This window comes from Narcine bancroftii, chromosome 10 (genome assembly GCF_036971445.1).
Source record: "Narcine bancroftii isolate sNarBan1 chromosome 10, sNarBan1.hap1, whole genome shotgun sequence".
NCBI lineage: Eukaryota > Metazoa > Chordata > Chondrichthyes > Torpediniformes > Narcinidae > Narcine > Narcine bancroftii.
In genome coordinates this window covers 93,958,861-93,980,712 of record NC_091478.1, presented here as the reverse complement: position 1 = coordinate 93,980,712, position 21,852 = coordinate 93,958,861, and the positions used below count along the sequence as shown (strand labels likewise).

Here is a 21,852-nt window from a genome sequence, read left to right as displayed (position 1 = left end):
AGTTAGTTAAATTCAGTGGTTTGCCTATTATTGGAATCAATTCGGAGCAACAACATAAACGTTCATTTAGAAAGGGGCACTCTCGTCAAGGTTTATTAGCATTGATTGTTCAAGAGATCATAATTTTGTTAAAGATGGACTGAATTTTTTGAAGAGTAACAGGGAAGGTCAATGAGGGATAGTGCATTTGATACAGTGCACTGATTTTAGAAAAAAACAGAAATGGTAGAGGAACTCAGCTGGTCTTACAGCATTGATAGGAGGTAAAGATGTTTTGGACCTGAGCCCTTCTTCAAGCTATAAACAAAATGCAGACAGGCAGGCATCTTAATTAAAGACTAAAGATATTTAAAACATTTTAAAAAATTTTTATTTAGAAATACAGCTCAGCCTGTGGCCATTTCAGCCCATAAGCCCGTACCACCAAATTAACCTACACTCCCAGTATTTCAAATGGTGGGAGGAAACCGGAGCCCCCAGGGAAAAACCTATGCAGACACGGGGAGAATGTACAAACTCCATATGGACAACGTGGGATTTGAACTCTGGTCGTGATTGCTGGCACTGTAATAGTATTATGCTATTCATTATGCTAACTGAAAATGGGAAGCATGGGAGAGAGAGCAGTCCAGACCAACAGCCACATGTGTTGATTAGCTATGGTAAGAGGAAAGGTGAGAATTGATTTTGGCTCCGTGAAAGGAGACAGGGAATAGAGAGAGAGCTGGGGGAGGGGAAGAGATGGAGTGGGGTTGATGGAAACTGGAGGAGTCGATGTTAATGCCATCTGATTGGAAGGTGCCCAGATGGAAGATGAGGTGCCATCCCTCCAATTTACGGGTGGTCTCAGACTGGCAGTGCATGAGACTATGGACAAACATGTCAACAAAGGAATGGGATGGGGGATTGAAATGGGTGGCCACTGGGAGATCCATGCTATTGCAGTGGACAGACCTGAAGTTCTCAACAAAGTGATCTCATAATCTGTGCTCAGTCTCTCCAATGTAGAGGAGACCACAACGGGAGCACTGGATGCAGTAGATGACCCTCACAGATTCACAAGTAAAATGTTGTTACACTTGGAAAGACTGTTTTGGGCCCCGAATAGTGGTCAGGGAAGAGGTTTGGTGCAAGTGGATCTCTCTTGCGATCACAGGGGTTGGTGTCAGGGGGATAATTAGTGGGGATGGAAGAGTGAACAAAGGAGTGATGGAGGGAGTAGTCCCTGTGGAAGGCAAAGAAGGGAGGAGAAGGGAATATATGAGTCTGGTAGTGGAATCAAATCACTGATTTTAGATATATATTTAACAATGTTAAAGCTAAAGACCTAATGTGACTAAGCGAGAGACTTCTTTTCTCCAAACCAGGAAACATCCTGGTAAATCTCCTCTGGACATCTCATTACAGGAGGATGTAGATTTTTTTTTTAAAGTGGTACAGAGGAGATTTACCAGGATGTTTCCTGGTTTGGAGAACATGTCATGAAGCAAGGTTGACAAAGTTAGGACTTTTCTCTTTGGAGTAACAAAGATGAGGGGCTCAGATAGGATATACAGCCAATATCTTTTTTCCTGGAGCATCAATAGCAAATACCAGAGGACATCTGTTTAAGGTGAATGAAGGAAAGTTTAGGAGAGACATTAGAGGGAAGTAATTTGCACAGAGAGTGATGGGGACCTGGAATGCATTGCTGGAGTGATGGTGGAGGCTGGTACAATGAAGACCTTCAAAAGATTCATAGGTAGGCACTTGGATGTAAGAAAAATAGAGGCTTATGGGTGTGAGGTAGGAAAAGATTAGATTGTTGTGGAGTTGGTTTACATTAATTGGCACAGCATCAAGAGCTGAAGGGCTGTATTGTGCTGGAATGTTCTATTGATTCAAACTCAAATTGAAAACCATGACAGTTCTGGACAATATAATACACCAAACTCATCATGGCTGGGAAATCATTTCTCACAAATTTGATAGTTTTTTGAAGAGGTGACCAAGAGGATTGAATGAGAGCAGGGTAGTCAGTGTTGTTAAACCTTTTGATAAGGACCCACTTGGCAAGCTGATTCTGATGTGAGCAGTCCATTTTGAATGCAGTATTAGCTTGATAGTGCAAGATAGTGGTAGTGGAAGTTTGGTACTCAATTTGGAGGACCCTGACAAGTGGTCCTTGAAGCCCTTCTTAAATAAAGCCATGATGTCTTGAGTTCTCCTATGACAACACAGAACACAACGCAGGAAAAGGCCATTATGACCCTCAACTTTTCCCTACCATTCAACATGATCATGGCTGATCTATGCTACCTCTCCTCCAAACCCTCAGTTCTTCAATCTTTCAAATATTTACCTATCTTTTATTTAAATATAAAAGCTTTTCTTACCCCTGGTAAGAAATATATAAGCTTTTCTTACCCCTGAGGACAGAGAATCCCACAGATTCATTGCCCTCTGTGAAATAAATCTTGCACAGTTCTAAAGCACTGGTCCTTATAGTCCTTGTTCAAGACTTCCACTATTAAAAACAACTCAATATTTACTCTGTCAGTACCCTTAGGATCCTGTATATTTGAGTAAGGTTATCGTTCATTCTTCTAATCTGTAAAATATTGACCCAGACAAGGTACAAAGGAAGATTTATTTAGGAAGATTTAGTGGAGGTAAACTAAATTTTGAGGAGCCGCAGTAGAATAAGCAGGAAGAACCTGTTTCCTTTAGCAAAGGGTAAAAGCTTGGGATGTATTTAAACTGGTAGAAGGGTTAGATTGGCATGACAGGGTAAAATGGCCTCCTATGTTCTAAATGTATGATTTTACATCCATCTCTCTAATTATCCAAACCAACATCTCCATATCATCAAACTGGCTTCAAACCCTGACTGCAAGAGGCACCTGGCAATTTCTGCTGAAGGCAAATCTGTCTGCCACAAGTAGACAAAAGGAAATTTTGTGTAATATTACACATTTTATTACATAACAATATTGATCCACACCAGTGGACAAGAACCAGCCCTTCCCCACACTCCAGGCTTTCTCATAATATCAGGTGCTCTCTCTGTCATTCTTTGACTCACTTGAAGCAGGATGGCTATTATATGTCTCCTCAAATGCCACCTCCTCAGAATGGTCTTCACATTTTTCTCCATCTCCAGCTCTCACTTCTGTATCATAAGCCCATCCAATCTGTTGACCCTCTTTCTCAGCCTCTTTGACACTCATCTTTCCAGCCCCCTTTCACCCTCTCACTGACACTCACCTTGTCTGCCTTTCTCTCTCTCTCTCTCTCCTCCTCTCACCCCCTGATGATCACCTTGCCTGCCCACTCTCTCTGATGATCAGCTGTTTTCACTTATTGCTGTCTAACAGTTGGTGGCGAGTGTGGGAGCTAACCCACAGTAGGACCTTGAACTTCAGGGCAGTTCAGTGACTAATCCAGTGTCACAGAGATGGAGTGAGCTATTCTTGTATACATTCCTGCCAAATCCCAGCAGCTGATGGTGGTGGGTGGGGGGGAGGGGGAGGAATTCCATCTGGTAACTCTACTCTTGCCAACCCCAGCTCAGAATGTGGGGGATTAAGGAAGGGAATGCTACCTCCAACCACCCTTTCCCATATAATTACCTCATGTGCACCATCTCCTCTGGCAACTCATTCCAGATACCATCTACACTTTGTGTGAAAAATGTACCCTCTGATCTCCTTTAAATCTCCTCTCTTTCATTTTATACTGTTTAAGTTGCTTCTACCGTAGGAAACAGACATTTGCTACCTACTTGCTATCTGCTCTATCCATCTCATAATTTTATATCCCTCTGTAGAGGGTGCAACTCCCTTTGCTCTAGGAAAACCAGTCACTGTCTATCCAATCTCTTCTTAAATCAAACCCTCTAGTCCCAGCCTCATCCTTGTGAGTCTTTTCTGCACCCTCTCTAACTTAATCACATCTTTGTTACAGTTGGGTGACCAGAACTGTATATTAACACTCCAAGTGCAAGCTAAACAATATTGTCCAACTATAATGTGATTTCCCAAGCGGTGTAGCGGTTAGTACAATGCCTTTACAGCGCCAGGGATCGTGACTGGACCTGGGTTTGAATCCCGTGCTGTCTGTAAGGAGTTTGTACATTCTCCCTGTGTCTGCCTGTGTTTTCTCAGGGGTCTCTGGTTTCTTCCCTACCTTCAAAAAAAACTGCACTGGGGTGTAGGTTGATGGAGTGTAAATTGGACGTAGGGCCGAATTGGCCTGTTTCAGTGCTGTATGTCTAATTTTTAAAAAAATACCACTATCTCGCACTATCAAGCCAATACTGCATTCAAAATGGACAGCTCACACTGGGTGGTCTGACATTTAGGATGAGCCTCTCAAATCCCAGTTCTGTATCCCTTGATCTCTCTCTGCCAGAGCTCTTACAGTTTCTTCCTATAATGTTCTAGGATACACAGGACCTGGGGATTTAACTACTTTTAGGTGCTTTAAGACCTCCTCTTCTGTCCTGGAACTCCCTACCTCACAGCACTTGTATCACCGTAGTTCCAGAGACAGCCTTTTTGTGACATCTTCTGAAGGCCAGTTGGGGTTGGGCAATAAATGCAGTCCTCGGCTGGACTCTTGAGAATGGAATTGTGGTAGCGATGGTGTACTGCTGAACTCCATCCGAAGAAAGGAATGCATGTCATGGAATATGCTCGGCTACAACTGCAGTTCACTCATATCTTCTTCTTGCCTTTGTTGTTCACCACAAATGAAGGAGGTACTATTTTTACATTGGATAACCCGGAGCTGAGCACTGGGCCCACCTCTGACAGCAGCACCAAGTCGCCGGCTCAAACGCGGAACAAAAAGGCGTACTGCCATAGCAACGATGACGCGGAGGACTCGCGCTTGAGTGACGTCATGGCGCAGCGCGCCGACCGGGGTGTTCCGCCGCGCACGCGCATTCCCGACAGCCTTGACATGGAGCGGAGAGGGGCGGCGGGGAGCTCAGGCGTTGAACCCCGCGCTGCGACATCGCCTGCTGGGCGGCCTCGCAATGTCCTGGACCTGCCCCCCGAGCTGCTGGTGGAGATCTTCTGCTTCCTGCCCGGGGTGAGTCTCCCCGGCCTGGCCGCAGCCTGCAGGAAATTCCACCACATCCTAAGTACGGACACGATCTGGAGGAGGCGCTGCCGCGCAGGTCAGGCCGGGCCCAGGGGAGCGGGACGTCAGGGTGGAGGGTGGGGAGGAGCGGGGCGTTAGGCCCGGGGGGGAGGGAACGTCAGGGTGGAGGGTGGGGAGGAGCGGGGCGTTAGGCCCGGGGGGGAGGGAACGTCAGGGTGGAGGGTGGGGAGGAGCGGGGCGTTAGGCCCGGGGGGGAGGGAACGTCAGGGTGGAGGGTGGGGAGGAGCGGGGCGTTAGGCCCGGGGGGGAGGGAACGTCAGGGTGGAGGGTGGGGAGGAGCGGGGCGTTAGGCCCTGGGGGGGGGGGGGCGCGAGAACGTCAGGGTGGAGGGTGTGGAGGAGCGGGGCGTTAGGCCCGGGGGGGAGGGAACGTCAGGGTGGAGGGTGGGGAGGAGCGGGGCGTTAGGTCCGGGGGGGAGGGAACGTCAGGGTGGAGGGTGGGGAGGAGCGGGGCGTTAGGCCCGGGGGGGAGGGAACGTCAGGGTGGAGGGTGGGGAGGAGCGGGGCGTTAGGCCCTGGGGGGGGGGGGCGCGAGAACGTCAGGGTGGAGGGTGTGGAGGAGCGGGGCGTTAGGCCCGGGGGGGAGGGAACGTCAGGGTGGAGGGTGGGGAGGAGCGGGGCGTTAGGCCCGGGGGGGAGGGAACGTCAGGGTGGAGGGTGGGGAGGAGCGGGGCGTTAGGCCCTGGGGGGGGGGGGGGGGCGCGAGAACGTCAGGGTGGAGGGTGGGGAGGAGCGGGGCGTTAGGCCCGGGGGGGAGGGAACGTCAGGGTGGAGGGTGGGGAGGAGCGGGGCGTTAGGCCCGGGGGGGAGGGAACGTCAGGGTGGAGGGTGGGGAGGAGCGGGGCGTTAGGCCCGGGGGGGAGGGAACGTCAGGGTGGAGGGTGGGGAGGAGCGGGGCGTTAGGCCCTGGGGGGGGGGGCGCGAGAACGTCAGGGTGGAGGGTGTGGAGGAGCGGGGCGTTAGGCCCGGGGGGGAGGGAACGTCAGGGTGGAGGGTGGGGAGGAGCGGGGCGTTAGGCCCGGGGGGGAGGGAACGTCAGGGTGGAGGGTGGGGAGGAGCGGGGCGTTAGGCCCGGGGGGGAGGGAACGTCAGGGTGGAGGGTGGGGAGGAGCGGGGCGTTAGGCCCTGGGGGGGGGGGCGCGAGAACGTCAGGGTGGAGGGTGGGGAGGAGCGGGGCGAAGGCCTCGGGGTGGAGGCGGAGGGGGTGTTGGGGGGTAGAGGGTGGGAGAAGCGGGCGTCAGGCCTGGACCGGGATGGGGTTCTTGTCGGGTCACAGGCGCTCTCCCTCCCCGCCTGGGGTAGTGATCGGGGAGGAGGGTTGGGGGAAGTGTGCAGTCAGTTCCTCACAGATCCCTTTAGAATCTTTTCTCTTAAATTAACTCCCTTTTAGACTCCCCTATCTTAGGAAAAGACGAGGATCATACACCTTCTTGATGCCTCTCCTGGTTTTGTGTTTCGCATTCTGCCGGCTGTTCATTCAAAGATCGATTGTAGAAAGAATGAAGCCTTTAAAGTCGTTTTGCTTTTAATGGGCTTCTCGACCAACCCTGAAGCCTTCAAACATTTGGGCAATATTGCTCTATTATTCCTTCCCCTTCACAATCCCACCATTTTGTGTATATGATGTTTCTCCTCGTTTTTCCAGTCAAAATTGAAGAGCACAAAAAATATGCAATGAAATTAGTAAACAGAGGAAAAATAGTGGACAAGAAAATTAGAAGGAGTGTATGGCATGCCAAAGGGTATCATGGAAGGGAAGTGAGTGCAATTACTATGACGAGGGAGAAGGTGCTCAGAAAGCTGAGGGTAAATGAGTCTCCTGGACCAGATGGATTGCACCATCGGGTTCTGAAAGTAGCTGTCATATCGTGGAGGCATTGGTAATGATCTTTCAGGGATCAGTAGATTCTTGCATGGTTCTGAAGATCTGGAAAATCACAAATGTCACTCCACTATTCAAGAAGGGAGGGAGGCAGCATAAATGAAATTATGGACCAGTTAGTTTGACATCAGTGGTTGGGAAGACGTTAAATGAGATTAAGGAGTACAGAGGCGTATGACAAAATAAACCAAAGCCAGCATGGTTTTCTTAAGGGAAAATCTTTCTTGACAAACCTATTGGAATTCTTTGAAGAGGTGACAAGCAGGCTAGATAAAGGAGATGCAGTGGATGTTGCATATTTAGATTTTCAGAAGCCCTTTGACAAGGTGCCGCACATGAGGTAAAAGCCCATAGTAGAACAGGGAAATATAGAGGCGTGGATAGAGGATTGGCATGAAGTAGAGAGTCAGAATACAGGGACTATATTCTGGCTGGCTGCTAGTTGCTGTTGGTGTTCTACCGAATTTGGTGTTAGGGATGCTTTTTTTTATGTTGTATATCAATAATTTTGATTACAGAGTAAATTGCTTTGTGGCCAAGTTTGCAGATGATACAAAAATAGGTAGAGGAACAGGTAGTGTTGAGGAAACAGGGAGGATGCAGAAGGACTTGGGTGAATTAGGAAAATGGGCAGAGAAGTGCTAAATTAAATACAGTGTCAGAATATGTACAGTCATGCACTTTGGTAGAAGAAATATATGGGCAGAGTATTTTCTAAAAATCCCCAATTGCAAAGGGACCTGGGTGTCCTTGCATGTTGAGTCAGTGGTGAAGGCAAATGCAATGCTGGCATTCATTTCAAGAGAGATAGAATTTCAAAGCAGGGATGTAATGTTCATGCTTTATAAGACACTGGTGACACCTCTTTTGGAGTATTGTGCGAAGTTTTGGACTCATCACTTATGAAAGGATGTGCTGATAGACAGTGTTCAGAGGAAGTTCACAAGGATGACTCTGGGAATGAAATGGTTATCATATGAGGAATGTTCGATGGATCTTGGACTATATTGGAATTTAGGAGAATGAGGGGTGGTATCTCATTACCACATTTTGGATGTGGAAAGGTGGTTTCCCATGGTGGGAGTCGAGAACAAGAAGGCTCAACTTCATGATTGAAGGGCATCCTCTTACAACAGAGATGCAGAGGAATTTCTTTAGCCAGAGGGTGGTAAATCTGCATAATTTGTTGCAACAGTCAGTTGTGAAGACCAGGTCATTGGGTGTATTTAAGGCAGAGATTGATAGTTTCTTGATTAACCAGGGCATCAAAGGTTGTAGTGAGAATGAGGGGAGTGGGGCTGAGTGGAAAAATTGATACACTCATGATTGAATGGCGAGGTAGACGAGGTGGGCTGAATAGCCTATTTCTGATCCTATGTTTTATTTATCTTGATGGCCTTTGTTGTTTTGAAAGTTTGCAGATCCATAGCAGTTCATTTTGACTATGAATGTCCAACGTCTTCACACCTACAACAGGACGAATTGATGACCATTACTTTCTTAATTGGAGGCCAACCAGTCCCCCTGCACCAGATCCTTCAACTGGTTTAACTCACTGAATAACTTGTCCTTTATCTGCATTTGGTTCCTCCACTTCAATATAGGCCCAAGATATGCTTTTCTCTGGGAGGAATGCACCATCCTTGTTTCAGTTTTGCTCACCCTCCTTCCTCACCTGATCACAGTAAATTGCTGCAGTTATTATGAAGATCTTGGAATATTTTATCATTTTTCTGCCAATTTCAATGGTTTCCATCTGGTTTTCCTATTTTTTTCTATCTTCAATCTGATCAAATTTTGATCTGAGCTATGCATTCCTGACTACTCCAATACATTATGCTCCCTCTATCAATAAGCTATCCACCTCTTCACTGCCCTTTGGGGAAGAGTGTCATGAAGGCTCATGATGTCTGAGAGAAGAAATGTCTTCCCATTTTAATTTTTAACTAATGCTCCAATTTGGTCTTCCTTTCAACAGAACACCCAGGGTAACTGAATATTCAGTTGCCTGCCACTTTAATTCTTCATCTGGAGGAGGTGACTCTATGATGGGCAGGTATAACTTTGTGAGAGGGGTGGCATTTAGAAGGGAGATGAGGGTAATCTTCACTAAGGGTGGTGGGAATGTGGAATGAACTGCCAGTAAAAGTTGTTGAGGTAGTTAGGTTCCTTTTAAAAAAATAAAGCATTTGGATAACTACATGGTGGGAGTGGATTCTATCGGTATGGGCCTCATCCCAAAGTATTCAAAGATATTTATTTTAAATTGTATCTTTATGTATATATGGGATTATTGTATACTATGTATTTGTGCACTATGATTTGGAGAAATGGTATTTTGTTAGGTTAGATGACAATAAATAAACTCGTGCGGGCAAGTGGGACAAAAGCAGGAGGACACATTAGTTCATCATGGACAAGCTGGGCCTGAGGCCTCTTTCTATGCTGAGGACTCTGACTCTAGAGTAGATAGTTTTATTTTGTTCCCAGGGTAGAGCAGTCAATAACTGGTGGGCAACACAGTGCTGGAGAACAGGTTAGACAGTATCTGTGGGAAGCAATAGACAATCAACTTTTTGAGACAGAAATTCTTGATCAGGAATAACAAGAACAGGGTGGACAGCTGAATAAATGTTGGGGTGGGGGATGTTGGAGGACCACAGGCTGGTTCCTGTATTTCTGGCATAATTCCTCCTTTTCCTGTTCTTCTTTACCCAGTTTAGTCCTCTCATCTGCCTGGTTCCAACTATCACTCATGTACTTTTCTCACAGTTTCCTTTCCTCTTCCCCCATGGTACAGCAGTCCATCATCAATTTCCTTCGCATCCAATATTTGGACTTTATGCTGATATTTGTCATTCTTCACTCTTCAGCCTCTGTCTCTGCATTCATGCTTACCTCTCCCACCTGGCTCGTTTTACCCTTTTCGATCTAAGTTTGTTTCCACCTATCATTCCTGACCTCTTGTATCTCAGCTTCATTCCCTTTAATGGCTCCATCTGTCCATCATCTTCACCCCAACTTGGTCCAGATGTCAGCTTGTGGCCACTAGCATATCCCTCTCCCTTCTTCCCTTTACACTGTCCTCTCTTGACCCACTCAGTCCTGACGCAGGGTCTTGGCTTGAAACGTTGACAGTCCCTTCTCCCTACAGATGCCGCTCAACCCATTACTCAGTTCCTCCAGCAAAATTTGCTTGGTGCTTCAGATTCCAGCATCTGCAGCCCAGTTTGGACACAGCAAGGTTTGGAAGGCCATGAGCCAATCATGGGTAAATGTACCTTGGTCAGTATGAATAAATTGGGCTGAAGAGTCTGTTTCTAGGTTGTATAATTCTTTAAAAGACATCGAGAAGTATGTTTCTTGGAGAAGCGGGAGAGAAATTGAGTTAGTCTTCAGTAAACTTTGCTCTCTTTGATGCAATGTCTCAGCTGAAATGTTAATTCTGCTTTTCTTTCTACAGAAACTGTGTGACCTACTGGGTGTTTTAGGATATTTAGTTTTTATTTCACAGTGTAGTTTCTTTTTGATTTTTGAGTGCGTTTGCAACAATGGAGTCATAGTGATTAACTACATTATTCATGATTATTTTCCCTCCTTTCAACTGTTTCGAGTGGGTGAAGGTGGGGTTTGAAGAAACAAGTTCAGCTGCTGCTTGGGTACAAGGATTATGTAGTGGTGGAAGGGATTGGCTGGTGTCATGGGGCAGAGTAAAGACAGATAGAGCTGAGTGTCTTGTGGTAGTGAAAGGGATGGATAGTCTCTACAAACTGGAACTGTGAGAAGGTGAGAACAGAAACAGGTCACTTTAGACTATTGTCTTTTAAAAATATTTTTATTGAGTTTAATAAAAAACCTATGCACATAATAATCTAGTAAATAGTCGAAAGCATCTCAAGCATAACAGATTTTAAATTGGAACATAGCCATAATTTGTTTCTTATCTTAATCTTATCCAAAACATTTCAACTAGAATTTGCTTGAATTGATAGTTGACACATTCTTGATAATATATCAAAGATAATATTGAAAAGAGAAAGGAGAAGAGGAAAAGTGGATAATCTCCCCAGTAACCTATTTTAAAATAAAATATACTTTTAGACTATTTTAAAGTCATGTAAATTTTTTATAGAATATGGAGTTTCAGAAAACCAGCGGCAGCTGGAGACAGTGGGAATTGCCTGCCGGGACTTGTACATCAAACGTGAGTAGCCATCAAATCTCATTTTAAGAACTATTTGATGAGCTTGGAGCTTAGTGTCTCATGGTAGTCTTCTGGTGACTTGGGTGTGGGCATCTTCCAGAGCACGTTAATGTTATGGAGGGACCTGAATCTCCATTGGAGCTGTTCTCTGATCCACTGTGGGAGTTGTTAAATGTTTAAAAGTACGCGAGTGAGGGAATCTGGTTAAATTTGTGCCCTTCATTTGGCAGCCATCTCTGTTTCTCCAGGGTTTGGGAAGGACCCAAGCCCATTGACCTTTCACCATAGCTCTTGGTGAAATTCAAATCAGTTTGTCACATGAAGTTCAGTGAAGACTTTCTCACTCAGAGTGGATGCAGTGAATTTGCTATCTGAGAAGGTGTCGGAAGCATGTGTAATTAAAATATTTGAGAAGCACTTGGGCAAGTACTTGAATCACCAAAACAGATCAGGCTACTGAGCAAGTGCTCATAAATGAGATTAGTGTACTGTTACGAGTCCAGAGTACCCCAAAACCTAGCAGCGTTATAAATTCACCAAGACAAATGGTTACTTAAAAGTTGCTTTTAATTTTCTTTAAACCTAAAAGCAGGATCAAACTTTAACATTACTATTAACTTAATCTAACAACCCCCTTCTAATTCTAAGTGCAGGTGTATGTAATGTGTATATGTTCAGGAAAGTTCTTTGATTCACAGTCCAATCTCACTCCTCCAAGTTTACCAGTATCAGTCAATTCTTACATTGTGCACAGAATTTAACATTTGTGAATTTTCAGCAAGCTCTTGTGAAAAGATAAATGGTTACTGCTCAGGAAGGTTCTTGTTGGTTTCAAAGAGAGATTTGTTGCTTATTGTACACACACAAACTGACTTCCCATGATCAGTACTTCAGTGTCTTGCCAAAGAAACTTGCCCCATCATGGGTTTTCCAACAGATAACCTCTTCTTCCAGGTCACTGCAGGAGAAACACTCTAGCCAGCCATTTCCTCTTGTAAGGATTACAAGGGTTTTTTTTTCAACAGGCTGAACTCAGAACTCGCAACCCGTCTTCAAGTGGTTTTCCACAAGCTTCCAAAAGCCACTGCAGAAGTCATTTCTCTCTCTCACTCTCTTTATCAAAGAAGAAATCTATTTGGTCTTTTCCCTCTCTCTCTCTCTCTCTCAGCTTGCAAAACCAGAACTCCTTGCAGGACTCCAAACCCAATTGTTGAAAGATCTTTATCAGCATTTGAGCCCTTTTTAAGTTCTTTCCCAAATAATTTTTTTATTGTCTTTGCAAAGGAACTCGGAGCCTGGACTGTCTGTCTTGAGCAAAGCTCTTGCATTTTAAATGAGATGTCTTTTGTGAAATGTTACTGTCTTTTGTGAAGTGACCTACACACTAAACCCCAACAATCTATCTCTTTTAAAGACATATTAATATATAATATAAAATATATCTCTTAACAGTACTTATTTGATGGTCTGCATGGATAAGAAGGGCTTGTTTCTGTGTTATATGCATATAAGACACCATTGTCCTAAAAGTGGAGTAGAAAATAGACGTAATAGGAGTCACGTGATGGAGTAGTGGCCAGTAGGGGAATACCAGCCCTCTCCAGAAAAGAAGAAATAAAGTGAAGAAAGTTCAAGAAATACAAAATATAACAAATAAAAGATAAAGTTGTAGAGAAAAGAAAGAAAATGGCACCCAAGAAGAAAAAAGTAAAAACAACAGGAAAAAAAGAAGAAAAGACACCGGAAGAGAAAGGAAAAGACCTTACCTGCACGAAGAAACAGGGAGCCGTCGTGGAGAAGAGAGCGCGTTCTTCGAAGTTGGTGATGGCCCTGCAGAGTCGCGACCCCCCCCAACTGCTGGACTGCAAAAATGGCTCTCTGAGCCAAACAAAAGTACGCATCTGCGCATCCTAAGAAGGAGAACACCGACGGGAGGGGAGCTCAGCCAAGGAGCGGACAAACACAACGCGACCAGCTGAGGGATGCCCGACAACAGGGCTCTCAGCTGGAAGAAGAGGAAAGTGACAGGAAAGGGAGTGAAAGGAAAGAAGAGCAGCAGCAGGAGGCCCAACAGATGAGTAGCCCAGAAGAAGAGGACCAACAGCAAGCAGCCAAGCAAGAAGAAGCCCAACAAAGTAAGACAAGCAACTCATCAGGAAAGTCAGAAGAGACACAGATACAAAGAGGAGAAGAAGAAGACACAAACACAGGTATAGACACAGAAGAACAGGAAGAAGAAGACCAAGATCTGCACAGAGAAATAGAAAGTAAACAGATGGACGGAATATTGATAAAGTTTTTTTTCCAAGAACAAATGAGAGCATTAAAAGAATGGTTGACATTAGAATTTAGTGAAATTAAAAGAAAAATACAGAAGATAAAGTGAATAGATTAGAGCTGGTCATGATAGAAATAGGGAAAAGAGTAGAAAATGTGGAAGAATGAGAAACGGCTGTAGAAATGGAAATGAATGACTTAAGAAGAAAATTGGAAGGAAATGACGAAAAAATTAAAGAGACACAAGAGTTGTTAGCTCAGAAAATTGATATGTTGGAAAATTATAGTAGGAGAAACAACATAAAAATAGTGGGCCTAAAGGAAGATGAAGAAGGCACAGACATGAAGGAATTTATAAAAGAATGGATCCCAAACGTCCTGGAAATGACAGAAATGCAGGAAGGAATGGAAATAGAAAGGGCACACAGAACACTAGCTCCGAAACCACAGACACATCAAAAACCAAGATCCGTTTTAGTAAAATTTTTGAGATATACAAGAGAAAATATTCTGGAGCAGGCAAGGAATAAAATTAGAGAAGACAATAAACCATTGGAATGCAAGGGTCAAAAAATATTTTTTTACCCAGACATAAGTTTTGAACTCTTAAAGAAGAGGAAAGAGTTTAATACAGCAAAATCGATCCTATGGAAAAAAAGGTTATAAATTTTTGTTAAGACATCCAGCTGTGCTTAAAATATTTATCCCTGGGGAGCAAAACAGACTGTTCTTGGATCCGGAGGAAGCACGAGAATTTGCAGAATGCCTGCAGGACAGGAGAGATGAAGAGTTGTAACAAGAATGAAGAACGGTGATAAAATATATATAAAGATGTAAAAATAATGTATATGTAAGAACTAAAGAAGGGAAGTAAGGGGAAAAAAAAGAGGGTGAACTTTGTTATATGTGTAAAAAAAAAAAAAAAAGTGTTCTCTGGGAGGGGTTAGGTGGGAGAGAATAACTATCACTGCGAAATCAGTTGACGCTTGCGAGCAGGTTTGCAATCCGGTCAAATTTATGTCTAAATCAATGCAAGAAATGAAACTTATGGATATATGGAGGAGGTAGCACCCAAAAGAGAAGGAATACTCATATTATTCGAGTAGGCATAAAACATACTCAAGGATTGATATGTTATTATTGACAGCCCATATTCAAGGGAAAGTTAGGAAAACTGAATATAAAGCTAAATTGCAATCTGATCATTCACCCCTGTTATTAGCAATAGAACTGGAGGACATCTCACCAAGAACATATAGATGGAGGTTAAACTCCATGCTACTTAAAAGGCAGGAATTTAGAGAGTTTATTGAATGCCAAATTAAAACTTACTTTGATATAAATATGGAATCAGTGAAAGACAAATTTATATTATGGGATGCAATGAAAGCCTTCATTAGAGGGCAGATAATAAGTTATGTAACAAAGGTGAAAAAGGACTACAATCGGGAAATAGAACAGTTGGAAGGAGATATTAAGTACAGAAAAGGAACTAACAAAAAGGGATGATGTAACAAAAAGAGAATTGGCAGACAAAAAATAAAATACGAAACATTACAAATGTATAAGGTGGAGAAGAACATAATGAAAATAAAGCAAAAGTATTACGAACTGGGAGAAAAAAAAACACAAAATATTAGCCTGGCAACTTCAAAAAGAACTGTATTGGCATCAAGGAAAAAGGACAAACAGATTACATATGGAGATGAATGAGAACTTTAAGGAATTTTGTGAATAATTATACCAAACTGAGAACGAGGGGAAAGATGATAAAATAGAAGTTTTTAGCTAAAATTGAACTGCTGAAATTGCAAGAAGAGGAACAAAACAAACTGATAAAACCATTTGAAATAGAGGAAGTACAGGATATATTAAAATCCCAGTTCCCAATAGAATTCTTTAAAATGTTTAAAGAGTTATTAATTCCTCCTCTCCTGGAAGTAATGAACCAGATAGGAGAAAAACAAAACTTGCCAGATTCATGTAAGACAGCAATAATTACAGTAATACCAAAGATGGGGAAGGATCCACTAACACCAGCATCATATATATAGACCAGTATCTCTACTTAATTCAGATTATAAGATAATAGCAAAATTATTAGCAAACAGATTGGCCGATTGTGTACCAAAAACAGTAAAACAAGATCAAACTGGATTTATTAAGAAAAGAACAACAGCGGATAATGTCTGTAAATTTATTAATTTAATTCACGCAGTTCAAGGAAATAAGATGCCAACAGTGGCTGTTGCTTTAGACGCATAAAAAAAGCCTTTGACAAGGTAGAATGGAATTATTTATTCAAAGTATTGCAGAGGTTCAATCTACCAGAAAAATATATTAATTGGATTAAAACATTGTATAATGGACCATTGGCGAAGGTAACAGTAAATGGAAATGTATTGAACCAATTTAAATTAAGTAGGTCAACTAGGCAGGGATGTCCATTATCCCCCTCATTGTTCACTTTATCAATAGAACCATTGGCAGAACTGATAAGAACAGAAAATAAAATAAAAGGGATAAAAATAAAGGAGAAAGAGTATAAAATCAGTTTATTTGCAGATTACATCATAGTATACTTAACAGAGATATCTATAAAAGAACTACATAAGAAATTGAAGGAGTATGGAAAAATATCGGGGTACAAGATCAACACAAATAAAAGTGAAGTGATGCCAATGAGTAATGTGGATTATACAGAACTTAAAAAAGAATCACCATTTAAATGGCAAACACAAGCAATCTGATACCTAGGTATTAGTTTAGATAATAATTTAAGCCACTTGTACAAATTAATTTGTCAGCCACTAATAAAGAAATTGCAGGAAGATTTAGAACATTGGAAAGAATTACCGCTAACGTTGATAGGGAGGGTAAGTTGTATTAAAATGAATGCCTTCCCAAGTATACAATACTTATTTCAATCGTTACCAATTCCCTTAACAGAAAAATTATTTAATGAACTAAAAACAATAATAAGGAAATTTTTGTGGAAAGGGGGGAGGCCGAGGATAGCGTTAGATAAATTAACAGAGGGGGACAACCAAGGTGCTTTGCAGTTACCAAACTTTAAAACTTATTATAGAGCAACACAATTAAGATTAGATTTTTATCAGACAAGGGAAAAATCAGATTGGACTAAGATAGAGCTAGATAAAATAGGGGAGAAGGTACCGGCACATATACTTTATAAGTGGGATGAAAAGCTGGTACAATATAAAAGCTCACCAGTATTGCATCATTTACTCAATGTATGGAAGTAGATTCACTTAGAAATGAAAAAACAAATGACCAAATACCAAAATTATTATTGACGCAAAATCAGCTAATCCCTTTTACAATAGATAACCTTTCCTTTAGAGAATGGGAGAGAAAAGGAATTAAAATAATAGAAAATTGTTTTTTTGGGAAATAATTTATTAAAATTTGAACAATTGAAGTACAAATATGGAATAACTCATGGTACAATGTTTGCATATCATCAACTGAAAGCTTACTTAAAGGATAAATTGGGAAACAGACTGAGATTACCAGAAGGAAGCAGCTTTGAATATGTGATTACAGACACCATGATAATTAAAAGATTTATAACGAACATGTACATTAAGCTGCAAGATAAAGAAAATGATGAAATAAGCTATGAACCCAAACAAAAGTAGGAAAAGGATTTAAACATAAAGATAAAAAATGAAACATGGGAAAAGTTATGTTCTGGAACTATGAAGAATATAATAAACACGTTACGCATGATACAGTATAATTGGTTACACAGGTTAAAAAAAAAGTTTAAAAAAAATGGGATCCAACATTATCAGATAGATGTTTTCACTGTAAGAAGGAAATGGGAACAGTACATGCAATTTGGGCATGTGAGAAAGTGAATATGTTTTGGGCAGATCTAAATCAGATATTAAATAAAATCACAAAAAATAACATACCAAAAAAAAACCAGAGATATTTCTTCTAAGTAATACAATAAATAAAGAATTAGACCTCAAACTGGATGATGCGCAAAAAAGATTTATTATGATAGCCTTAGCTGTAGCAAAAAAAATGTATAATGTCGACTTGGAAATTGGAAGAGAGCCTGAGAATATAGCAATGGTACATGGAAATGAATAAATGTATTTCATTGGAAAAAATAACATACAATTTAAAAAATAAAGTCACATTATTTGAACAAATTTGGGAACTGTACATGGAACATAACAGAGAGGGTTTGCTTTGGACCTCCACCCCCCTAAAATGATAAGACAAAATTACTTGATCCAGTGTGTAAAAGTAGATGACACGTTTTTCTTGTTTATTTTTCATTATGTGATGACGTTGTTTAATGATTTTATTGTATTGTATATGTTGAATGTTTATTGGTTTTGGAGGGGGGTGGGAAGGGGGGAGGGAAGGTAGGGTGGAAAAAAGGGGAGGAAATGCCACTGTGTATATTTAAGAGGGAAATGTTTGTATGTATTTTGGTTGATATGGTTCATAGTGTGAAAAATTAAAAAAATATTAAAAAATAAAATATACATAATTATATGGATGTTCAAGATGATAGCTTTTATGATAGTGTATTTAGATCTTAATGTCTGTGCCTTGCTGATCTGGCCCAAAGATGCCTGATGGAGCAGTGCTGTGCTCCATTCAGCCCAACTGAATTGAAATGACTTGGTATGACTGTAGTGTCGGGATGAAATTCTGTAAAACTCCTGGTTTGTACCAAGTTATTTTTTAAATGATTAATTAGTGGTAGAGCATGGGTTTCTGAAGATATGCAGACTTGATAGGCTGAATAGCCTGTTCCTGCTTCTCCGTCTTGTGACCCAGTGCAGACAGTTCCTGATCTTTTATCTTCATCATGGATGGGTTCATGTTACAGGACTTATTAAGGAGTGGTGAATTGCTTCAGATCACTTGAAGTAGAGCTTGCAATTCTTGGGTTTTGTTGGAGGATCTCTCAAGATGTGCAGTTGTATGTGTGCTGAGTTTATGGATTGTCAATAGTTTGAATGGGGAGTTCGCAGCACGAGTCTTGGTCTCACTGACCTATGTGTTTAGGTGTCAATCCTCGGGTCAAATTGGGAAGGTTCATCAAATTGCTTCCTGACTGTGTGAAGGTGGAATACCGGGACGTGTACACACGCTGTATGTATGATTCTAGTTTGATTTATTAACAAGCTCTGCATGAGAGTGAGCTGTCCCGTTTCACCGTATGGTTAATGCTTTGCTAATGGCAGATTTGGTAGTACATTGGAGAAGAAAGGAATACAAAGCAAGACTGCACTCTCAACATGGGGCTGGATGGATACCTAAGGCTCAGGAGGGGTGCAAAGCTGATTCCTTTGTCACAGTTGATTATTTCACTTGTTCTAAGGTTCTCAGTAACAGGAAGCAATTTTAGCCCATAACTCTTGCTGATAGCCATTAGCTCGCAACATGTGCTACTCTATGCATTATTGGAGTATGGTTCTCCCTGAACATTTGAGTGACAGTGGATAACCTAGCTAATGGACTATTGAGACTGAGAAGGAGGGAGAGGTGCTTGGTGAGTAGAAATTATGCTGGAACTGCTCCTAAAGGACTAGTATCTCATCACCTCCCCAAAAGGGGAGAAGCACAGAACCACAGGACCATTGCCTGCAGCTAATTGTATTAGCTGAGAGTCTTGCTTTAGGCCACACACGTCAAACTCAGGCCCGCGGGCCAAATTTGGCCCGTGGTATAATTATATTTGGCCCGCAAGATCATATCAAATATGTATTAGAGCTGGCCCGCTGGCCGCTGCGCCAGTATAGCGCATGCACGGCTAATACTACAAATCCCAGAATGCTTTGCAAATGCGTTGGCGTCAGCCCCCTAATCGCCCCCACCTCCTCTCTTTACTTTCATTAACATCTGCGACCTGTCGCCCAACTCACACGTAATAAACCCCTTACGAAAAATGGCCAAACGAAAGAAAACAGGACCTCTCAAGACAGGTGGGAGGCAAACTCTATGTTCATCATTTTAAAAGACAAACCTGTTTGTCATTGAAGCAAGTTGTTATTTTTTTGACTTGTTGGCTTGTGGAAAAAAAATACATTTAAAAGGAGCTTAAAGGCTATAGAGAAATATTATTTATTGAATATTTTATTTCTCATTTGTTAATGCTTCTTCTGGAAAGAGTTTAACCAAAACTATTATTAAACATTTATTTCAATAAGAAAAAGTTTAACATTACATATGTTGAAAGAAGAGAAAACATGCAGATGTTGTTGAAAATTTTCAATAAATATTTAGTTTGGCCCACGACTTAGTCCAAGTTTTTAATTTTGGCCTTCTGTGAATTTGAGTTTGACACCCCTGCTTTAGGCAATTTAGTGCTTCATGGTTAACTGAAGAATTGATGAATTCAAAGAACTCAAGTGATGTTCCTTTTGGTGAGGAGCAGTGCATTTTGTTGCACGACAGAACTTCAGCTGCATCTTATTGTGAATTGAAGTTAAATCTTGAATGAAAATCTTTGGGATATTAAACCTAAAATTTGCTTAGAGCTTTGCTCAAAATTAACCCTTAGTCTGATTAGCAGCATCAAAAGGCATGAGGTTTTGCACTAATTGCACAAAGTTTAATGCTTGGGACCAAATCCATTTTGCTAATAGCAATTGAGCTGCATTTGGCAATTTGCCCAGTTTCAGACATCTGGTTTTTGTACACTACTCCTTGTTGTTTCCAGTTTTGTGATCTTTGTGTACTCCCTTGGGGTTGAGAGTCCTTGGGTTATTAAAGTTTTGACACTAGCTCTGCTCTGTGTTACAGTGCTACATCCATATCGTAACATCCTGGGCTTGTGGCAGCCGGACATTGGGCCCTATGGAGGGCTGCTCAATGTGGTTGTAAGTAAGCAGATTTTACACTCTGCTCTAATTTTAATTTTCAAACAGAATCTTTGAAATTCTGTTAAATTTTGTTGCAATTGGTATACTTTCTTTATCCAGTTCTAAAATCACAATTTACATTTTTCTTCATCCACAGCCATATGCCTTAAATTTATGTCTTGACAATTAGAACAGAGCATGAAAGCACAGAACAGGTCCATAATGTTGTGCTGACATAACAACGGCCCATTAATCTATCCCTTTCCTACCACATATCCATCACCATCTATTTTCCTTACATCTATGTGCCTATCTACAAGTCTTTTAAATGCCCCTATTGCACCAACCTGTACCATTACCTGTGGCAAGGCATTCCAGCCACCAACCTCTGACATCTACCCTAAAGTTTCTTCCACTTGCCTTTAAACAGATGACCTCTGGTACTTGCTACTGTCGCTCTGGGGAAAAGATACTGGCTGTCCACTCTATCTATGCCTCTCGTAATCTTGTATATTTCTATTAAGTCTCCTTTTGTCCTTTGCTCCAGAGAAAAGCCCAAGCTTGGTCAACATTGCATTCCAGGCAACATCTTGGTAAGATCTCCTCTGCACCCTCTCTAAAGTTTCTACATCTTTCCTGTAATGAGGCGACCAGAATTGCAAGCAATACTCATGAGGTCTAAGCAGTTTTACAGAGCTGCAACATCACTTCATGATTCTAGAACTCAATCCCATCACTAATGAAGGCTGGTGCACCATATGCCTTCTTAATCACCCTATCAACTTGTGCGGAAACCTTGAGGAATGTCTGGACTTGAACTCCAAGATTTCTTGGTTCCTCTACACTGCTAAGAATCCTACCATTACTATGCACTCTGCCCTCAAATTTGACCTTCCAAAGTGCATCATTTCCCTTTTATTCAGATTGAACTCTATCATCTCTCTGTCCAAGTCTACTTACTGTCTGTATTCTGTTGTAACCTATGACAACTTTCTATACTATCCATATCACCTCCAACCTTTGTGTCATCTGCAAACTTACTGACTCCTCCAATTCTTCTTCCAAGTCATTTATTTAAACCATAAAGAGCAGGGGTCTCAGAACAATTTCCTGCAGAACACCAATCATCACTGATCTCCAGGCAGAATGCATTCCATCTACTATCACCCTCTCTATGCCTTCTGTAATTCCAAATCCATGCAGCTGTAGTTCCATGGATCCCATGTCTTATGATTTTTTTGAATGAGCCTACCATGGTGGACCTTGTCAAATGCCTTATTAAAATCCATGAACGTTAACATCCACCCCTTGCCTTCATCTTCTTTTATCACCTCTTTCATTCTCCTGCCATCCAAACTCTGTAACTCTGATCACTTTATCATCATTGTTTCTAACTACTCTGTGATTGCAGCTGTGCTTTAGGCTGTTTGCTCTTTGTGGCCGTAGATGAAGAGTTCTGTAATGAGCACCAACATGATGTATTAG

At 41.9% G+C, this 21,852-nt stretch overlaps 1 protein-coding gene and 1 long non-coding RNA gene across 20 annotated transcripts in view; one reads left to right on the top strand and one right to left on the bottom strand.

The window, feature by feature from the left end:
- The window catches only part of LOC138744978 (uncharacterized), a 49,471-nt gene extending 44,664 nt beyond the window's left edge, over positions 1-4,807 (bottom strand). For all 5 annotated transcript variants that reach the window (XR_011345904.1, XR_011345903.1, XR_011345906.1 and 2 more), the window contains exon 1: positions 4,498-4,807. This is a non-coding gene — a long non-coding RNA (uncharacterized lncRNA). The remainder of the gene's footprint in view (positions 1-4,497) is intronic.
- A 79-nt stretch (positions 4,808-4,886) lies between these two features.
- The window catches only part of fbxo31 (F-box protein 31), a 34,307-nt gene continuing 17,341 nt past the window's right edge, over positions 4,887-21,852 (top strand). Inside the window, exons 1-5 of one of the 15 annotated variants that reach the window (XM_069901918.1) lie at positions 6,413-9,085; positions 10,184-10,300; positions 11,162-11,233; positions 20,309-20,385; positions 20,915-20,960. In XM_069901918.1, the coding sequence (XP_069758019.1) occupies positions 10,184-10,300; positions 11,162-11,233; positions 20,309-20,385; positions 20,915-20,960 (312 nt within the window). In that variant the 5' untranslated portion in view covers positions 6,413-9,085. Of the gene's footprint in view, positions 5,165-6,412; positions 9,086-10,183; positions 10,301-11,161; positions 11,234-18,568; positions 18,656-20,308; positions 20,386-20,914; positions 20,961-21,852 lie in introns of those variants that run through there. The other 14 variants (XM_069901913.1, XM_069901919.1, XM_069901917.1 and 11 more) reach the window with 14 other exon arrangements.